Source organism: Helicoverpa armigera, chromosome 14 (genome assembly GCF_030705265.1).
Source record: "Helicoverpa armigera isolate CAAS_96S chromosome 14, ASM3070526v1, whole genome shotgun sequence".
Taxonomy (NCBI): domain Eukaryota; kingdom Metazoa; phylum Arthropoda; class Insecta; order Lepidoptera; family Noctuidae; genus Helicoverpa; species Helicoverpa armigera.
In genome coordinates, this window is record NC_087133.1 from 11,383,292 (window position 1) to 11,404,971 (window position 21,680).

At 36.3% G+C, this 21,680-nt stretch overlaps 2 protein-coding genes and 1 long non-coding RNA gene across 4 annotated transcripts in view; 2 read left to right on the plus strand and 1 right to left on the minus strand.

Annotated features, from left to right (window-relative positions):
• Positions 1–1,351: 1,351 nt before the first annotated feature.
• LOC110375087 (low molecular mass lipoprotein 4) lies at positions 1,352–6,189 on the minus strand. 2 transcript variants are annotated; one of them, XM_064037903.1, is made up of 2 exons: positions 5,994–6,189; positions 1,352–2,887 (listed from the first exon to the last, which is right to left on the minus strand). In XM_064037903.1, the coding sequence occupies exon 2, from the start codon at positions 2,860–2,862 to the stop codon at positions 1,525–1,527; it is 1,338 nt and encodes a 445-aa protein (XP_063893973.1). In that variant the 5' UTR covers positions 2,863–2,887; positions 5,994–6,189; the 3' UTR covers positions 1,352–1,524. The 2 variants fall into 2 exon arrangements, with proteins under 2 accessions (XP_063893973.1, XP_021188738.3); XM_021333063.3 differs by lacking the exon at positions 5,994–6,189 and adding an exon at positions 4,049–4,128.
• Positions 3,988–6,058, plus strand: LOC126053893 (uncharacterized). Its single transcript, XR_007510551.2, has 2 exons — positions 3,988–4,122; positions 5,990–6,058. It is a non-coding gene; the product is annotated as an uncharacterized LOC126053893 (long non-coding RNA).
• Positions 6,190–9,278: 3,089 nt separating the features above from the next.
• LOC110375067 (uncharacterized) overlaps positions 9,279–21,680 on the plus strand; it is a 142,369-nt gene continuing 129,967 nt past the window's right edge. Inside the window, exon 1 of the mRNA XM_021333039.3 lies at positions 9,279–9,681. Within this exon, the coding sequence (XP_021188714.3) occupies positions 9,591–9,681 (91 nt within the window). The 5' untranslated portion in view covers positions 9,279–9,590. The remainder of the gene's footprint in view (positions 9,682–21,680) is intronic.

The following is a 21,680-nucleotide window of genomic DNA, read 5'->3' on the forward strand; positions in this document are numbered from 1 at the left end:
TATCCGTCGGGGGCTGCCATTAAACCAGCTAAAGGATTTCTAGTGTCGTGAATACAATTATTGAAGAATTGTAGATGTTTAACAATGACATAAAATACACTCATGAGTATGATTCATAGTTGAAATTTCATATAGAAAAGGCAGCCCCTGACGGTTATTCCTCGGTTATGTATTATGGTAAGTCTGGGGTATGGTATAACAGGTTAAGTCGGGGGTTTTGAGTTATTTTATTATTTTTCAATAAGATTTTTACCGTCGTGGGTTTTTTCAAAATTTTTAATTTTGCTTAATTTTATTTCAGACTTTTTAAAGAGCATACGAATTATAGTCTATATAATATGTAGGTAAGATCTCGCAAAGATACGTTTTATTTTTAATAATAATGCAATATAATCGTTTCACACTAATACAGCAGCGCCCCCTAGTGAGTTAATATCTTAAGACTTATCTTAAACCATGCACCAATCAACTACGAACCCATCGCTGAAAACCGCATTGAAATCGAACAATTCGTTATAATATTATTGCAATATTATTTTGCACTCCCTAGTGAGTTACAGACGTAATTTTTATTATTTGGGAACATGCATTAAGCTCGTACACATTGCTGATGAAAACAGAATTGTAATCAGACGCTTTGATTAAATTGCAACATTGTTTTGCACTAATATTGTGGCGCCCCCCAGTGAGTTATAGCCATGACACCTATCTAAGAACATGAACACAAATCCGTTATTGAAAACCACATCAAAATCGGATCATTAGTTTAGAAGGTAGGTGGGAACATTACTTTGCTGTTTGCGCTAATATTGTGGCGCCCCCTAGTGAGTTACAGCCATGACACCTATCTAAGAACATGAACTCATCGAACACAAATAGTTTATTGAAAACCGCATCAAAATCCGATCATTAGTTTAGAAGATATGTGGGAACATTACTTTGCACAAACGCACATCTCTCACCCTAAATGCATATACCTGCTCCGTTCCGTGTTGGGTAAAAATAGTGTCCCACCGTCATCGGGAACATGGGCTGCTGGTCGAGACCCCACAGAGAGAAAGGATTATTAAATAAAACAACGTGTCCAATCAAATAATATTTTTATTCAAAATTATTGAGATACAATTATATGTTAAAAAGAAAAAAAGAGCTTTAATTACACACCTAAATGTATTACCGACAGCCAGTTTCTTCATCAAAAGTAAAAGCGTAATGTCACAAGTAACGGTTAAATTCGTTTTTTCAATGCTAAAGTAACAGCAAAATTAATAGAAAAAACTAATTTAACCGTTACTTTTACTTTATGACATTACTTTGGCTTTTACTTTTGATGAAGAAACTGGCTGTTAGAAATCAAAACCCTGTTGTTAAGGGTAACTGTGACATTTTAATTATTAATAAACACGAGAGGTGGTAAAATATTATACGGCTACACGTTAAAATCGTTTTATACTTAGAAAAATATTACTATGCAGTCTTTAAAATAAAGCAAAGGAATTTATTGTAATCAAAGAACGTTACTTATTACTGGTTGCAATATCCGGACGAATCATCTCGACAAGAAAAGTCTGAATCATAATCTTCACAATTTATATCATTTGAGGCCGCTAAAATCCACCTGGACCGGTCATCATTCTCACTAGCATCAGCTTTCTGCCCCAAAACAGGCTTGTTTAGTGAGGAATCTATATCGGCGGGCAACTCCAATCGCTTGCCATGCTCGTAACTATGAATAGTAAAAGCAACTTGCCTATTCATCATTAGTGGCACTAAGTTAAATTTAACATTTTGGTCCTTGGAATCTTCTGAACCATGTGCTTTCTCTTCCACGCCATCTCCGCCTCCAGAACACAATTTCAAAAACATTTTGCTATCAACGTTGTACAGTTTGAATATCAGATTAACATTATTATCATTCCATTCGGGAATTAGCCTCCATCCCATTTTCTTTGTTGATTTGTATTGGTTGCCACAAAGCGCCAATTTCGAGGTAGGTTCTAGGAGCAATTCTTGATTATGTAGTTTATTGACAATGACCATGCATTCTCCTTTGAATATCTCTTGGAACACTTGAGGAAAATGTTTTAAGACAACATCTCTGAAATTATTATTCCACAGTTTGTACGCGTACACAATGACACTCGCAATTTTATTCTCAATGAGTTTATTAACAACATCTCGTATAGCGTTGCTGGCGTACGGGTTATTCAAACAAGCAGTTAGTATGACAGCAGCTTCGATATCATCCTTTACGATATTTCTATAAAGCTCTCTTTTGATTTCGTTCCTGTTCAAATAAGCTTTGTATGACGTATTACAGTAGCTTAATGCAAGGTTATCTGGTACAATCCAGATGGGACAGTAGAATAACTGTTTTGTAATCTTCAGCTCTTCTGTAATTATTTCACTCTCCTCGTGAGTATAATCATAAATGATAACTTTTCCTTCACGGCCATTTGCAATCCGAGCTATGTCTTGTGCAATAGCTTTAGACATATTTTCTCTAGCGAGTGCAACTGTAACAGTTCTAACAGAATTATCTTTAATATATTTGCGGGTTCCCTCATTGACATCGTCAGGAGAAATCGGTATTCTGTTAGGTATCTTTCTGCCTTTATCTTGGCCACTTGAAACTAAATAGAATTGATAATGAACATTGTAGCAATTATTAAATCCTACGGTCATCTCCCCTTTTCCTTCGCCAAAGTAATTGACGTGTTCTATGAGATCTTCAGTACAAAATGGTATCTTGACCACCTTATAATCTCTGTCGTAAGGCATTTCCGAATATGGATATAATTTGTCTACATTGCTTTCGTAGTTCGGGGATAGCGCACTTTTCCATTTGCTTAAATCGGTCATGGTACAGGCAAGATTCTTTAAATGTCTGTAAAATAAAACTCTAGTTTAGTTTGTTTAGCAAGTAAGGAATGACTAAGGTTTCCAGCTTTTGACATTGAGTGACTGACAATGTGGCTTCTAGTGTAGGGCTGCCATCCGTCCGGGTTTCCCCGGATTTGTCCTCGTTTTGACCCCGTCCGGGGGACGTCCGGGCGGGTTTTAAAGAAGCGTCCGGGGAAAACCCGGACACTTTTCATGTGAGAAAGCACCTTACTGTATTTACGTATTTATCGGCATTGTAATACAAAACGCTTACTTCGTCCGGGGAAAAAATGCGATTTACGTCAAATGTCCGGGTTTTTTAAAATCTTTGTCCGGGTTTGGCGAAATTCGAGATGGCAGCCCTATTCTAGTGTAAAGTAAATCTGACGAACTTTTAAGTTTTACAAAAAAAAACTATTTTAATGAAAGGATAATGGACAAAATTGTTAATGTAACGTAGGGTATTATAGGTACTACTTCTATGTACTTCCTTATGTAGTCCCCATTTAAACATCCTTGTATTACTCACTATGTTAATGCACTCCACTATTAAAATTTCACTTTGTTGTGTATTAATGATGTGGGTACTTAAGGATCGATTTATATAACAAGTCAAGTACCCCACAAGGTGAATTATATTCACTCTCGTGTAAGGACCCCTGGTGCTTATGTATATAATTAACAGCGTTAAAATCTGTTTTATCAAACATACTTGTCTTTCACTTTACAATATTAGGTCAGAGGGTATGAGTCTAGTAACAATCTCAAAACAAAGCCAAAATGCTTGACTGAATCAAAACCCCAGCACTAACCAATGACAAATAGGCTACACACACTAAATGTCAATTTTTAATCAAGTACAAATGTAATACTAGCTGTTTGAAACATGCTCGTATCTGGATTTTTACATACATAGGTTTAGCATCTTGGGGAATTTCTTGTCATACCCAGATAAAATATAGCCCATTCCCAACAGTGAGTGAAAGAATTTTTCAAATTGATTCAGAAATTTTGGAGCCTTCCGGGTACAAACAAACTTACAAAAAAACACCCTCTTTATAATATTAATATAAATGAGGGATGGGAGAGGAAAAATAGACCAAGCATGTTACCATAAGAATGAAATTTAAGTAAAGTAGGTAGTCTAGATTCTAACATTGCTTACCTTTAACAGCTATTTGGAGCGGCCTGTTCAAATTTGTAGCCAGCAACAGGTCAACTACACTTCTTATATTGTAAGTACCTGAAAATATTGTTTGGAAGTTACAGAAAATACTATTTAATTTAATCACCCTAATGTCCATACTTGAATGTTGTGGTGGCCTACTGGGCAAAGTACAAACCTCTCAAATATGAGTGAGTGGGTTCAATTCCAGGTCAGGCAAGCACCAATGCAACTTTTCCAACTTTGCATGTACTTTCTAAGTATATCTTGGACACCACTTGGAAAAAAGTTGACAAAACTACCTACTCCTGGATAAATGTTACTACTCAATTAAGGATTTTTAAATGACAAAGCTTTATGTTAATTTATTGTGTAATGGTATTTCATATTGTTGAAATTTTGCAATACCTTTTTTTTAGTAATAGAATTTATAGTCATAATTATGTGATTGAACTTATAATAATTCCTGATATAATCTTCTTGACATTTGTTTTCTGACACTAATATTAGTTGTAATCAACATTCTTTGTGTAATTCATTGCCATTGTGCCTAAATTGGAAAATTTTGTTTTAGCTTTTTTGTATTGATAGAGCATTTTGTATGTATTGAATACCAATTACTATACCTCTATAAACAATTTTGCATGCCATAAGGCAAAATTTATCGAGACTGTTAGTAAAATATTATTACCATCATATCTGTATACCTACATTATTGGCAAAACAAGAATTCTTATTCTTATTATCCTTACCAATTACTGTGTTTCTGTGGGCACATTAAACTGTAGGTCCCGGCTGTCATTGAACATCTTTGGCAGTCATTACGGGTATTCAGATAAAGTTGCCTGGGTAACTGGGTTGAGAAGGTCACATAGGTAGTCGCTCCTTATAAAACATTGGTACTCAGCTGCATCTGGTTAGAATCAAAGCCAAAGTAGGGAAAAGACTTGGGAGATGATGCTGACTTACTGGTCTACTATTTTGTTTTGTTTTGGAACATTGTTTGTTTGTGCAGTCAGTCGTGAGTCGTGGTGGCCTAGTGGGCAAAGAACCAACCTCTCGAGTATGAGGGCGCGGGTTCGATTCCAGGTCAGGCAAGTACCAATGCAACTTTTCTAAGTTTGTATGTACTTTCTAAGTATATCTTAGACACCAATGACTGTGTTTCGGATGGCACGTTAAACTGTAGGTCCCGGCTGTCATAGAACATCCTTGGCAGTCGTTACGGGTAGTCAGAAGCCAGTAAGTCTGACACCAGTCTAACCAAGGGGTATTGGGTTGCCTGGGTAACTGGGTTGAGGAGGTCAGGCAGGGCAGTCGCTCCTTGTAAAGCACTAGTACTCAGCTACATCCGGTTAGACTGGAAGCCGACCCCAACATAGTTTGGGAAAAAGGCTCGGAGGATGATGATGTTTGTTTGTGCAAATTTTGTTCTACCAAGTTGCTAAAATCTAAACTAAATTGCTGGCTATATTTTATCTAGGTAACCCCCTCAACCCAGTTACCCGGGCAACCCGATACCCCTTGGTTAGACTGGTGTCAGACTTACTGGCTTCTGACTACCCGTAACGACTGCCAAGGATGTTCAATGACAGCCGGGACCTACAGTTTAACGTGCCATCCGAAACACAGTCATTGGTGTCTAAGATATACTTAGAAAGTACATACAAACTTAGAAAAGTTGCATTGGTACTTGCCTGACCTGGATTCGAACCCGCGCCCTCATACTCGAGAGGTTGGTTCTTTGCCATCTAGGCCACCACGACTTAAAATAAGTAATAGATTAATTAAATCTTGTAAGAGAAAGTGACCACGCCCAGATTCATATTGTATGTAGGAGCGATATTACTTCGTTAAAACAATAAAAACTACTTACAAAGTACCAACGTTGCGCGTTCTAAGTTGTAAATAAACGTGATCAAACGTGGAATATGTAAGTAGGTACCTCGGTTTCACAGGCTCCAGGCGCAAACTTGTGACTTCTCTTGACACTTCCAATGGAGAAATGAACTCAGGCAATGCACTTATTTTGTTTTATTTCGACGCTTGAAAACAACCAACCAAAGAGTAAAGTAAATATAGCAACCAACAGTGGCCAGCACGTTTCGGAAGTTCGGATTTGGGAATTCCACCATTGTAGCAGTCTGAGTTGCCAGATCATTAATTTCCAGAGACAATTTTTTTTGTTATTTCTTGAAAAATATCATTGGTCATATATGGCAATATGTATGGAATAATATAAATATTCACATAATAATATATTCTAATAATAGTCAAGATTACCATACACATACTACCGCATAAGTCGCACGGAACACATAAGTCGTCTGTTGACATCTTGTTGACGTATTGTGACAGGTAGTCATCCCCATTGAGGTTAATTGCAGACGTGACACAATTTTTTCGCTCGTATTTTGCTTACATTCTTCATTTCAAAAAGTTTATTAATAAGGATCTTCTATTTATATGTAAGTGAAATTAAAATCATGTAATATATTAAAACCAAGAACTAGGAATTTTTAATATTCATTAAAAGAATTTAATTAGTTACAATATTGTTTTCTTAAAAATAATAAATTAACAGCCTTACTTACAAAAATCAACTAATCATCTTCTAAGCATTGTTTGAACTAATTACTACTTAAAGCCTTAAGTAGTGATTAAACTTTTTTTACGGATGAACGGATAATGACATAAAAAACATACTAATTTATCAACACTACCCGAATGTTGGTAGCTTAAAAAAATATTTGTCATCAAACCGTTGTGTCATCAAATGGCAAAAATGGCACCCGTAAAATATAAAATTAAAAAGTTTTGGTGTCAAAAAACCGGGAATGAAAATCAGCTGGTAAAGATCCGCCATTTTGTTAATTACCGAGTTAAATAAGGGTGTGTGTGAGGCTAATTTATTTGACAACTCATTTAGGACATTCCTAAGCAAGTGAATTAGTTAAGCAACGTTTATAAGTAAGATTTTTTCTTAAGCACCCCTTAAGTATTATTTATTATTTGATTCACGTTTATAAGTAAGGCTGTAAATAGACTTGAGAATGCACTTGCAGAGTGATTCATGTTTGTTATTGGATGAAATGAATGGATATCGATGTTTATGAGAAATATGGCTTATATGCATAATTCCTTCGCGACGTGGGTGACCTATAAATTGATAAACAACTAGCCGTTTTCCCGCTGGGGACTACTGTCCGTACCGGGATAAAATATACCCATGTTACTCGCAGATAATGTAGCTTTCTAATGGTATAAGAATGTTTCAATATTCATGATGTTGCGCTGATATTTCCTGTAGTGCTTTTACAGCAGCGAAATAAACACACCGTCATATTATTTTTTCTAAAAAGTAAGAACATACTACATACAAACTGAAACTCTGTTTTCATTGATGTTTTATCTAGGTACTACCAGTTTTATGTCACATCTGTTTCTCTGCATGATTTTCTTAATCTATAATTATAAGATGGTGGGAAAAAAATAAATGTAAAAAAAGCTTTGTAACTGCGTTTTTATAGAAAACCACTTGAGTTTACCTTTAAGACTATTATTTCAATGGCGAAATAGTCAACGAATATGCCTAAGTATTGTACCGTGAAGTGTGGTGCTAGGAAACACCAAAATCAAGCTGGATTTTGGTGATTTACACAGGTAAAGAACCTATTTTGCTACTGAGGTTTAAAATCGACATCAAAACAATAAAAAATCATAATTTCATCCCACTTCATCGAGGAAATTACTATGCAAAAAAAAAAACAAAATGGCGCGCACATATGAGTGTCAAAATCAAAAGAAGTACCTATTAAAGTACAATTTATTTGAAAACTCAGTTTAAAAATGAAACGAGGTTAAAAATCAATGTAAAAACAATAATAAAAATTACTCAATTAATTGAATAATTATTTTAAGCAGTATTTTATTTGTTTAATATGTATTTGTTTGAAAAGTCTTATCAAGATTGTCACAAATGGAGTATTGCACACGATGTTCTAAATTCAAATCACTTTGCAGCTCTAGAGGATAAAAACGGCTTTTGCGCTCAGATATCAAATTGTAAAACTACTCTTTCCGAGATGGTGGGATGAAAACTTTTTTTTTTTAATCTAATCCTGCTGTCGTTTGTTAGTTAACATGCATCGATATAATATGGTGATAAATTAATTAAATAGAAACAGGTTATAAACTTATCTATGGAACACTTATTTTCTTGTTACAGTTAGGGGTCCCCCAACTGAAATTATTCAGCTTTTTTCTGTCTTGTTACTTAAAATATAACCCTTTTCCCATGATTCACATAATTATCATGCAATAACCCTTCTGAAACATAGCATTTAATGAAATATTTCGTTGAATACAAAAACATGCAAAACTTAATGTAGATGGCGGCTTAGTCGATTGTGTCCACCCTTTTTTGCGTTTCGGTTTCTAATGAGGGATTTTCCTTTAATTAAAAAGAAAATATTTTAGCTGGCGACTAGATGGCGCTGACCTAGATACGTCAATGCAATGAGTCGTTTTTGTTATCAACAATTAAAAAAATAGGAAATAGGGAATAAAAATGGAATAAAAGCCGAAAAGACGTCAGTCAGATCAGAACTATCCGAATGTCCCGAGAGATTTTGAAAACAATTTGTCCAGAAATCCAAATTTCTTGGGTCTTGGCTCAAAGGCCTCGGTGCGATGGTTTTTTTTAACTTGGCAAAGGCTCACTTGCGTAGTGGGTAAAACGCCATCTGCCTGCTTTTGGGAACTTTTTTTTTATTCTCAAAAAGAATACCTCCCATAGTTGCCTTCAGTAGATAGTAGGAAAGTATTGTATGGCAGGTAAGGCGCCTTCTTGTAGGTTAAGCAACTTATGTGATTGTGATGATCGTTAGTTCTAGTACTTAATGATCAGTTACTTATGTACTGCGTTTGGGTTCCTTGTCAAATCTAAACCAATCCCGTAACGTAGTACATATGTAGGTAAGTAGTAAAATGCGAGATTTTTTTGTTCTAATACTCTAATTCAAAGGTTCTAATTCTGCCTACAGTTACAAGTTTCAGTAGGTTCTGCCTACAGTTAAAACGTTCAGCGCGTTTAACAGACAAACTTCATTCCAATGGTTCTCAAAGTTTGTCAGTTTGTTTTCGTTGATGCAACCTTTAACAAATTCACCTGTTAGACGAGATCGTGGATGGTGTCTAGGTACTGCGCATGCCTATGTTTGGAAATGTCATGGCAGACAGCCAGTCCCGCGCGAGAAGTCACGCGGCCACGGCGTCCCGGTCCCCTCGCACCCAACACGCGGCTATACGATCACGATAGCTATCGTTCCTTACAGAAACTGTAGACAATCGCTGGATTTCTTAACTCTATTCGACTGTAAAAAACGGGTAAACTTAATTCTTTGCCTGATTGGGGTTACAATTGAACAAGTATTTTTTACTAATACTTCATAATAAATAGTGACTTTCAAATATAAATATCGCTTTGCCTTGTTGGTGGAAGTAGTTTTTGAGTGGACATTGAAGTAATAACCTCGTAAAGATGTGGTGGATTCTTCGTCGGGCCCGGCTCACCGGCGCTTCGCTGTTCAGCCAGGCGACGGGGACTAACAACAATAACAATGTCAAAACAGGTACGTACCTACTTACAGCACGTGCATACTCAAAATCAATAGACTCGTTTATTTCACAAAACTTTGTACAAGAAGTTTCACAATTGTCTAACTACTGTGTGTTGGCTGACTAGGCAAGATAAGATTTTCTAGTGAAATACAGAAACATCTTCATCTTCAATAGCTCAGTCTATAGGTACTTTACAATCAGTAAATACTAGTTTTTGTAGATATTTTTTTAGTAATGTTTTTTTTCTTGTATATTAACTATCTCTTTTCCGCGGTTTCCCCAACCTTTTGACTACTCCGTCGTTATTTTTGATTTGTTCTTACTATTTGTCTTCTAAGACGTTTATTAATAGGTACTCCTAAAGAAAACTGCAGAAACCAGCATTTTTTTTAAATGTCTGAACATAGATAAGTTTGAAAGCTCGAGTAGGTATGTATGTTTTATATTCGTAGCTCAAAGTTGTGTGGACTTTTTGCAACTATTATAAATGGGTTATAAAGGAGACGGAGCTTTAATTATTTATAGTATGCTTAGCTTATATGTTAGTTTTTAGCTATCTTCATCCTCTTGCCCCTGTCGCAATTAGCCGGAGGATTATGTCTTCAGTCTTCTTCTTCCATACTTTTCTGTCTGACCCCATTTCAGCAGGAGTAACAGTTTATTAATATATTTATTATTATAATTTTATCCGATTTGCTAGTGGTTTCAAACTAGTGGATCTTCCACTCAATTTATCAATGAATGAAAACCCAATTAAAATATGAAAGTCTTTTTATCGATTTATAAAATAGTCCTTATTGAAAATCCGAAAACGACATACCCGCCTGTATATTTTCACAGTTAGGTACTTATCGGGAACTTTGTTTTTTTGTTCGATTAAAACGACAGGGAACGTAACGAACTGCACTAATTGGTAGGTTTTAAAAAAATAAAGTTTTTAGGAGGTAATCTCTGGAGCAATGATAGATCAGAAGACATCAGCGAGTATCACATGCTATATTTTCATTCAAATATTGGCAGTGATTGCCCTGGGACCCGGGTGAAACCGCGAGACGCAGCTAGTCTTCATGGCAGCCATTTTTGATAGATGTAAGCCCCTCGATGTGAAAGCTGTTGAACTGGAGAGCGGTTCGTCGCTGAATGATACACTTTGCGAGCGCTGACAACGCAATTTTGTAAAGGTTAGGAACGTTCAGATATTAGACATGAAATTTAAAATGCCTGGTGTTCAAAAATCTTAATCTATACTAATATTATAAAGCTATAATGTTGTTTGCCTGAACGCGCTAACTTAATGTCAGGAACTGCTGAATCGAATTGAAGAGTTTTCCAGTGGCCATAGGCTTTTTAACCAGTTAGTTTCCACGGAACGTGGGTGTAACAGCTGGTGGAAGCTAGTAGAATGTTAAATCTTGTAGATTAAGTTTGGATTCTTTTATTATTTCACAGTTCCTCGTTTGGGCTGGTAGCAGCATAACGCGATTTCTGTGCACGAGGTTCGATACCCGGGTCGGACCGATCTTTGAGTCGTAAAAGAAGTGCAGGTTTTTTAGAGTACTGAACCGATTTAAATGTAAACTATTAGTCTAGAGCAGCCACACTCAACCTTTTTCGACAATTCAGTCTTGTTGCGCTGGCCGCAAAAAAATTTGGTGAACAATAAATTAAGGCTAAGTGCGAGAAAGACTCGCGTATGAGGACTTTAATTCGAGTATACATAGAAAAAATAGCAGGAAGAGTTTTAGAACTAATCATGGAACAAAGGTGAGTTGGCATTCTGTTGTCACCAAATGATTCTTGGTACCCGGGGCTGATGCAGGTGGGCCAACTACAAAGCCGCAAGTTGAGTGTCCGGGGGGCCGCAAGTTGAGTATCGCTGCTCTAAGGTCTGAGAAAGAAAATAGGCATTATATTATCCAAATGTAGGAATTAGTGGAATCAAGAGGAATTTCGCATAGTTTGTTCTCTTCTGTTAAATAATCGACTGATTGGCCCAAATTCTAATTCAGTAAAAAGTTATTGAGGGTCTGTTCGAGAATATCATATTATACGTACCCATGCTTGTGAAGCAGTTTAGTCTAAGTGGTTGGTATAACTTGTGTAATTTCAATATGGAACCGAGTTAGGAGTTTGGCTGGAGTTTTTGAGTGTTTCTCTCTAAACAACTTGTTGGTTTGTTCGTGATTTATTGAAATATTACCATAATATAAATTGATGGTTAATAATAAATTAGGAAACATAGAGACTTGTCCGTAGCTTTATTAAACGGTTTTATTTAGCTCACCCCGTTTGTTTTTTTAAAGATAAAATCAATTAAGGTAGGCACATACGAAAAATTCATAAGAAATAGCAAAAATCCGTGGAGGATTTGGATTTGGAGGGCACAATAAATTGATGGAACCCGGTTGTCTTTATCCCGTTGGTACGGGTAGTATGAAGCCAGAAAGTCTGAGAACCAGTCTTACTAAGGGGTATCGAATTGCCCGGGTAACTGGTTGAGCAGATCAGATCGGCCGTCACTCCATGTATAACACTGGTACTCAGCTGCATACTGTTAGGCTGGAAGTCGTCCCCAACATAGTTGGGAAAGGTAGGTGATGAGATAGAGATTGCAATTTTTTTTTGCCTTTCACTGACCGCGCTGCGTCAATAGATTTAAAAGCCATTTCAGAGGAACGAAAAACATGATTCGTAAAGATTTCCATGCACTGATTCACTGTTAAGAACTACCTTTTAGTAAAACGTTGAAAGAGGTTCTTTTACATCCACTTAATGTCTTCATAGGAAAGTGCAGTCAAGCCCAGGCTTTTGATCTCTTGGAAACAACTGCTTACATTAATTTATTTTGGCCCAGGTAATTTAATCTGAAAAATAATATCTGAGCAGAATATGATTGTAACTGGACAGATTAAACGACCCCCCACTAAGAGTAACACACAATTTTTAAGATTTTATTCTTATTTTTGTTAGAAGCGCCTCTCAGAATTTCGGCTTTCAGATTGTTTTTCATGCTTTTAACTTTCGTTGTACTGATTTAAGTGATACGATAAGGTAACGAAATTTCCTATTGGAGCCCTTAAAAACATCTTGACAGTCTCAATGTATTTATTTTATTTACGGCACAGTTTTCGATATTATTTACAAAAGAAATAGTAAAAAATTGGCACGTTTCATTGAACAATTTTATAATCCTTTTTACGCTTTAAGCAGATTATTATCGTTGAATATAAATGGGAGAGACGGACCGAATTTATCAGTAGAGTGAACGCAACTGATGCCTCATTGATAAAGCAATGAAATACTTCATCGAAACTGTTTGTTATTTAAAACATTAATGTTAATAATCGACTAAACTGTTATAGAGGAAATTCCTTAAAGAGATAAGTAGGCTACTTTCTATCCGAGTGAGCTGGGTTGGGGAGTCAGATAGGCAGTCGCTCCTTGTAAAACACAGCCGCATCCAGTTAGGCTGGAAGCCGACCCTAACATAGTTGGGAAAAGGCTCGAGAGATGATGATGACTTTCTATCCAAAAGCTTGAACTAGTTGCATATGGAGAAGAGCGAACCACGAAAAACAGCAAGTATACAACAAGAATACAACAGCCGTGATAGTATCTCAATATTGATAAATTTTAGCTATTTTAAGGTATTGCATGTATTTTCTAAGCAGATCAAAGAATAAGGAGTTACATAATATGCAAAGTTTGCAAAAGAACAAAGTTGGAATATTTCATATTTCAACCAGATCAAATCAGATAATATAGTTAACATTTTTTGCATTGCAATTTAATTCATTGTGTCTATTGTAAAACATAAGCAGAAAATTAGTGTTGCTTGTGATATATGCGTTAATTGGCGCTGTAGCCCAATTTCCATACACTCTATAGTTCCAAAAACTCGATAGTACCTGTACCTAGTGCATTTCCCCTGAGAAGAAACCTTTTGCTTTCCGAACACATCTTCATAAAACGAGGTGAATTTTGATGTTTGTTACGTACCCTCGGTTCCGAGGTCAAATCCACGGAATGGTTAGTAGGTGTCGATATCAAAAGGTCAGGTTAGGTGAAGCACTGCCCTGTGGGACTCGTAAATGCTCTCACTTTCGGAATGACATCCAATCCCTTAACATTTTCCGCTTTAGATACTTTTTGAGCAACGTCAACTTGTATACCATGGTACGTATATAGAGAGCGTATGATTTTAAACAATGTTTTACATGCGACTGCAACAATGAGTGTTGATAGAGTTCATTGTCCGTCACCAAGTTTGTTGCGATTTCACAACTGCCTATTACGACCTATTACATAAAATATGTTAGTAGCCTATATTATCTATGGAGAATGTGGCATTCTAAAGACCAATGAAGTTTTGAAATAGGTCGAGTAGTTTCTACGTTTATTCTTTACATTCATCACATCAGCATAATTAAAATAATAGCTTAAACGTAATTTTTAAATAAAACTCCACTAAACCACAATACAAAAGTTACCCATTAGCAACTCACAAACCTGATGAATAAAATATACCTAAAGAAAAAACTTGAGGGCTGTCATAAGATATTCAAAAGAAAAATTGCGGCTAACGACTACAAAACTTCTTATTTATAATGTTTTCGGAAATTGTGAAACCCTGAGTCGGCTTAAGTGTTTTTTTAGAGTTTGCACAATTTCCGTTCTTCAGAACCGCTAATACGCCACTCGGGGTTTTGTAAAAGTTATCTCATTACGAGTTCACTACGGTACACATTTAGTACGAGCGCGCAGAATGTGGCTAAGTAATGAATGCTGAGGGGCTCGTGGCTAAGGAACAGCTGCATGTGACATCATAAGGTGAAGCCACGTCTGGCGTAGTGGTCCGTGGATGGTTGACAATCTATGAGCTAACGAGTTCCTCTGTGTTTTGGAGGCTCGCTACAGAGGGTTCCCGCTTAAGTTTTTGCATGTTGTTGCAAGTCAGGAAGTCTAAAGGATTGAGGTCTTCCGGGTAATTGGGTTGATGAGGTTATATAGACAAACAACAGTGTAATTTTGAACAATGAGGAACTCGAAACGGTACATGCTACGACTTTTCTAGGGATAACAGTAGACTCCAAAATTCAATGGGGTGAGCATATAACTGGCATCACGGGTAAATTAAGCTCTGCTGCGTACGCTGTCAGGAAAGTAAGAGCTCTCACCGATGTAGCCACGGCGCGTTTAGTGTACTTTAGCTATTTTCACTGCATCATGTCCTACGGAATTCTTATGTGGGGCAATGCTGCCGATATCGAGAATGTTTTCGTACTACAGAAGCGCGCTGTCCGTGCTATATACAAACTTGGTGCTAGAGTCTCCCTTAGGGAAAGGTTTAAGGATATTGGTATTCTCACTGTGGCGTCTCAATACATTTATGCCAATATAATATACGTAAGGCAAAACCTAGATTCATATAGTAAAAACAGTGACGTACATCATTTTAATACCAGAAATAAACATAAGTTGACCGCACCTAATTATCGTCTACATAAGGTGCACGGTTCATTTGTGGGGCTTTGTGTACGCATTTATAACAGAATTCCGGTTCATCTGTTGGAGTTAACGGACAGTTCTTTTAAAAACAAAATCAAAGAAATTCTTGTTAAAAAGGCATATTATAATGTTAATGATTATTTCACAGATAAACGCAGATGGCAGCTCTGAAGTGGAATAAAAGTGCTTTATTTTATTTTGTATTTTTCGGTGTTTTAAATTAATAATTGATGAAATTGAAATTGAATTGTATAATTGTAAAATAAATTAATAATAATTAAATTGTAATAGACAGCTGTGTTGCTGGGAAGTTTGTTCTTCACCGCTTCTTCTTTCCAGCCATAACACTAGGAAGTGGTGAAAGGGGGGCGTTTTGGGGGTGCTGTCATTCATGTAAAATTTTGACGTTAAAAAGTGCTAATCGTATTAGCCTATTTTAATAAATGATTTTGACTTTGACTTTGAAATCGCTTGCTCTGGCACATTGGCACTCATCTCTATACGGTTACAATAGAAGCCGACCCCAGTATAGTTGGGAAGATGCTAGGCAGATGATACAAATGTAGGTGTAGTCTATAAAATCAATGAGGATGATGAGTAGTGAAGAAGTTTAAATCCGGGGCGCGGGTGGTGAGCTAGATACTGAGCTAGATAATATTCCATCAAATTGTATTTGTGCAAGAGTTATTTTCTGTTACATTGAAGTAGCGTAATCTACAAACTTACTCCGTCTGTCGGCTTGTGTAATGTTTCTATAATTCTTCGTATTATTAAAACGAACAAAAGCTTGTTCACCCAAAAGCGTTAAATGATTACTTAGAACGAAAACTTCAAAGGACTCAACTTTGCTTTAAACCATTCTAACGAATTCAGAATAGATTTTAGAATAAAACTGTAATATGAAAGTTTTCGAACTTTTGATTTAGGCACGAAATTTTGATAGAATTGCTTTTCTCTTACAGCCTACTCTTCTATTCATAGAAAGGCTGACAGGCTTCTGCTCATTTTATTATTTTGCAATAAAATTGCAACAACTTTATTCATTTAATTGTGAAAAAATCATCCCAAAAATGTATTTTTTACTTATTCGTTTTGTTAGAAGATTTTATATTCAAATGAAATTTAAAAAAATACATCATCCATCCATCATCAGCCTATCGCAGTCCACTGCTGGACATAGGCCTCTCCAAAAAAATACATATATCAATCCTATTGCTTAAAGCTGGCAATGGCTGTGGTCTTATTTAAAGAAAATACATATTTTTTATATTACAAAACGTGTATCGACAATGTCAAGCTGAAGAGTTTATTTGCTTGTGCACGCAAATCTCAGGTACTAACTGGCCCAATAAAAATACATTTTAGTGTTCCGACAGGGGGCGGGTGAAACTGTTGGTCAAGTTGGAAGTATAATAATTACAAATCTGCCTATAAAGTTTGTCATCTTGATTAAAAACTTTTCTCATAACTACTGCTAGTAGTTGGTTTTCTAAGTAGGAAATTAAAGTTTAATCTATCACAATATCTTGCTGGGAAACAACATTGTACCTATATAAAGGAAAGTTTAGAGGAACTTTGTCCGCTTTTTCAGGTCGTGCACAAGTTTAAGCGTCTATGGTGCATCAAAATGTAGTTCAGTAGTTCAACCCTAGACAGAACTTTTAAAGAATTGTTTTTTTTTTTCATTTAACAAAACATTAGTAGTATCATAATGCCATACGAGTATGTTTATAGGAAGTTTGTGTGAACCAACAAATATGTATGTTTGTGTGGTGGAATTTTACAACTAAATTTTTTTCGACTACGCTCAAATGCCTCCCTGTTTTGCAAATTGTTTTGTCACAAGATGCAAGCAGCAGGTACGATAGCGTCTGTTTCATTTTAACGTGCAAACTTGTTTGTACGGTTGTCTTAGTCCAGTAAAATTAGCAGAATCAGGACCTGGACAGCGTCTCGCGCGGTGTTCCGACCTGCACAAAAAGTTTGGCGCGTATAAAAACTACTGCTACTGTCTCATTATATTTGTCACAAGTGAGGGAAAACGGCTCGGAAGATGAAGTGAGACTTCTGTTTGTTCTCCACAGGGTAAATGCAAAGTTGTAATTGTGATAAATATCGGCGAGCGACCGACATCTAACGAGATTAAACTGAATTATATTGTTTAGCCCGCGTTATTCGATTACTGACTTAGGTCACAGATTACTACAGATACTTCACTCAATAGAAAACTTCCAATACCTATTACGATAATTGCCTACTCCTTCGCGTCAGCAACCACTGTATGCTAAAATGCGCCTAAATGCTCAAGCGTACAGCAGTGATTGCTTCGCACCGCGCGATTCCACAGTTATCGCAGGGCTGCCTCTTCGGTAAAATTAAATTAACATAACTTTTTATCTATGTTATTGAGAACTGTGAATATGTTCTGACTTTTATGTGGCAGTAAAAAATTTTATCATTTATAAAATATTTAACCAACTTAAAAAAAAGGAGGTGATTAGACAAAGGTACAGGCCAAACTGAGAAGTTTGACTTGTATGGTTTGTAGGTATGTATGTTTGTGCGCGATAATCTCGCGTTTGGCTAAACCGATATCGATGCGATTTTCAGAAAAGGATTTGTTACATTTAGGAGAACGTTTTAAAATAAGTATAATACTTCTTAGTTTGATGATGATCTTCGGAGATGTTCACTAGAAATGAAAAAAAAAGCCTTAAAAAAAGAGAACCGACTTCAAATAAGGCACAAAGCCGTAAGAAATAATTTGTTTTTTTTTATGTTGGTGCTAACAGCTGGTAATTACGAATCGAAAAAGCACCGACACCAAAAAATAAATTATTTCTTACGGTTTAGCGTTTTGAAGTCGGTTCTCTTTTTTTAAAGTTTGTTTTATTATTTTTGTAAGTTTGTTTTGTTTTATATACCTATTGGTACTGACTGTAGAAGAAACCTAGATAAAACATAATTATATACATCAGTGTGTAGGTAAAACAAAAAAATCTTTAAAGTTACAGCACATAAGGCACCACACGGCATCGTAATGCGCGTACGAACGAACAGCACTATTAGAAGTCGGTTAAAAATTGAACGGCGTGCGCGCGCTACGCTTGTGAAAACCGCAACTGAATTAGATCCGCCGGCGGACCGAGACTGCTCGGCTGGGCGGTAGGCACTTATAGCGCGCAAGTACATGGAGTGACGGAGGCCTGCTTAGGTCGCCTTTGTTTGGTATGCAAATGAATCTTCTTATATGGTGACAGGATTTGTACCGATGTCTCAAATTATAACGTATCATTACTGTTATTGGCTTTCACTATTATTATTACATCTAGTAAACTACTCCATATACTATTTTTGGCTTTCATCACAATGTGTTCAGCACACAAACACTGGTACTCGGCTGCATGCGGTTAGACTGGAAGCCGACTCCAATGATCACAATCAATGCAGGTTTACCGTGACAGTGAAGACAAAACTCAAAATTTATTTTTATAAGACCATTTTATGTTTCGTGATTAGAAAAATAAGTTGATTGGGATATAAAGACTATAAGGGTGAGATTCAATAAGTAGTGCAAATTGTACCCACCCTTACTTCATGAATCATAGAGGGAGGCGACTATTAGGTAAGAGAGTAAAGACGTGTGAAGCTTGTCTGTTGGCGAACACCTGAAGAAATGATGACCATGACCAGTCCTGAGAGATGAAGACAATTTAACTTCGTCAGTAACTCAGCAGTTACATAAGTATATTATGTCCCTCTTTAGACTAAAAATAACAAAGAGGATTTTTTGTTTTTTGTTTGTACCTTAAAAGCTCCGAAACTGCTGAACCGATTTGAAAAGTACTTACACTGCTGGAAAGCTACACTCTTCCCGAGTATCACAGGCTATCTCTGTCCGGGACAAAGTTCACACGGGACGCGGGTAAAACCGCGGGGAAACAGCTAGTTTATGAAATAAGGAAGGGTTAACAAATTAGTTCAAGGGTTAGACCCTGTAACACCTTCCATTAAATATGCACATACTTGTGGGTACCTGTAACACGATAAGTCACTTCCACCGCCAGAGTACTGGAACTGTAAATGGATTTCAAAAGAAAAGGATTCCTCGAGGTATCTTATAGCTATTTTGGGCGTTCTAAACTTGCAAGGTTTTTGTGCCAGATTAAACTCCTTAGCTCAATACCAGTATGCTTGATAGAAAGAAATTGGCCTCAGAATTTTATTTTATTAAGAGTTGGCCTGATGGTTGTTAAGTAATTTTGCGTTAAAATTACTATTGTACAAAAATATAATATTCATATTAAGTCACAGTTAATTATTTAGAGATAGAATTCCATATCTGTATAAAGTCCTAGTTAAAAATATTACTGCAATACAGGCCTGAAACCTATCTTCCGTAATCGGCCCGATGGTACCTGATAACCAAAGATAATGATAATGCTATGGATGGCATAATACGACGGGAAAATTGTCCCATAAAATACTTGCGTGGGATATGAGAATTTTTGTGCCCTAGTAAAATATTATTACCTGCGTTATAATTTTAGTATGCCGTCAATTATATTCATTGTATTAGGAACGTACCTACCTATTTGAGGAAAAGACGTTTTGCTTTAAGTAGGTGTAGGGTTATTAGTTAGCTAATTTGAACTACTTTGCGTAATAGATAAATGGGTTATCTAACACTGAAGTATTCTTTCAAATCGGATCAGTAGTTCCCAAGGTAACCACGTTCAAAAACAAACAAACTCTTCAGTTCTGGAGGGGGACGCAGGTGGAACCGTTGGTGAAAGCTAGTGTTTAAATAACATTAGGTAATAGATTTAGAAATAGGTAAAGTCCTACCAGAGTCTGATAGATTCCTGTCACGTAACAAATAAAAATAAAACTAGAAGTGTATGAAATAGTTTGTCGAATTCAATTGAATTAGTGACTCCGTCGGCTGTTCCCAGGCGTACTCCGATCTTTTGTGACGTATTTATTTTCTCCTCTATTCTTGTAGACATTGTATGTTGGGTCAAAAGTAAAATTGCAGAACCAACTGATTATCGGCAGTTGCAACACTAATTTGACTAGTTCAAATTAATTAAAAACCACAACTAAAATTTTAATTTAAAGCTTTTTAATAGGCCTTATAAATCGCGGAAAACATGAATGCGTGGGTGACATTAGTACCTAAGATTATCATAACACCGAAAAAAGGTACACGAAGTCTCCATTTATTCGGATTAAATCATTAAACATGTTTCAGCGTGCCCCATTTAAACATGTCCGTAAGGATGCGTAGGGTATTCAGTGCCCAGCAATAATGCGACCCTCGTCTACATTCAGACAACAAGGGTTAGCCACGCCAGGCCGTCTGCCAACCTAATTTAACTAGACTAGGGAAGGGACATATTCCGCGAACGCCGAAACTCGGATACCGAAACCGGAATGTGTGAATTTGAATCAAAATTAAAGACTGAAAATTATGCAGCCTAATGATGTTAAAGTGATTGATTGTATGTTTTTAGGCAACCTTTTGTTAAGTAAAACTTCGTTGTTTCAATATTTCTAAAATCAAACAATCTCATAGTGATAAATGATAGTTGTTGGTTTAGAGAAAGACAATTTACTATTAATGTAGAGTATAACCAAAAATGCCCTATTTTAACAGCAAGAAAAACTATCCCTTAAGTGTAGTTTATTCTGAGGCCGAAACCAGCTAACGGTTTCGGCTTGCGACCAACACTAGGCAGATTCGATTTAGAAATACTTTGGTAAATGAAATGTTCTTCTTTCAACACCTTTGTTAACGTATGAGTTATAAACGTGGGTCGGGTATAAAGCATCTCTATCCATAAGTTAGTATGTAATTAGCATTTGGGTCGAAATCTCTTAATTATAAATTACAGATTAATACAAAAGCTTGGGAATTTAAACCTGGTTTTGATAGATATGAGTAAATATGCACGCTTAATATTTTCACGTGACCTTACACGACAGAATTTCGTGAGCCTGCATTTTGGTTAATTAAAAGAGTCCGATGAAGCATGAAGTAATATTTATAATTACCATTTGAACTTATAAAATACCTACGATATAGTATGTAGACAAGCTATTCTTTAGAAAAGGAATAATTTCAACTACATTACATACGGAACGATCCCGTCACATGCCATTCGGCGCAACTGTTGACATACAATCGCAAAACAAGTGTTTCAGACCGCTAACCCTGATTTATGTATATGCCCAGTAACTGAGTACTAACTACAGTTCAGAGGTGGATATTGCCATCGATCGCCTAAACTTCAAGCCAGATGTACTTACTGCTGAGAAAAAGGAGACGAATCTGATTGGAAACGCTTTTAGAAGACCACAACATAAGTACACCCTCATACACGCAAGTAAGACTTATTGTTTTCCCTTATATGTATGTACTAATCCACATATTCTGTATTTAACATATGATATTACGATTTAATACGCGTGATGACAGGGTTAAAACATAGTTATTCTA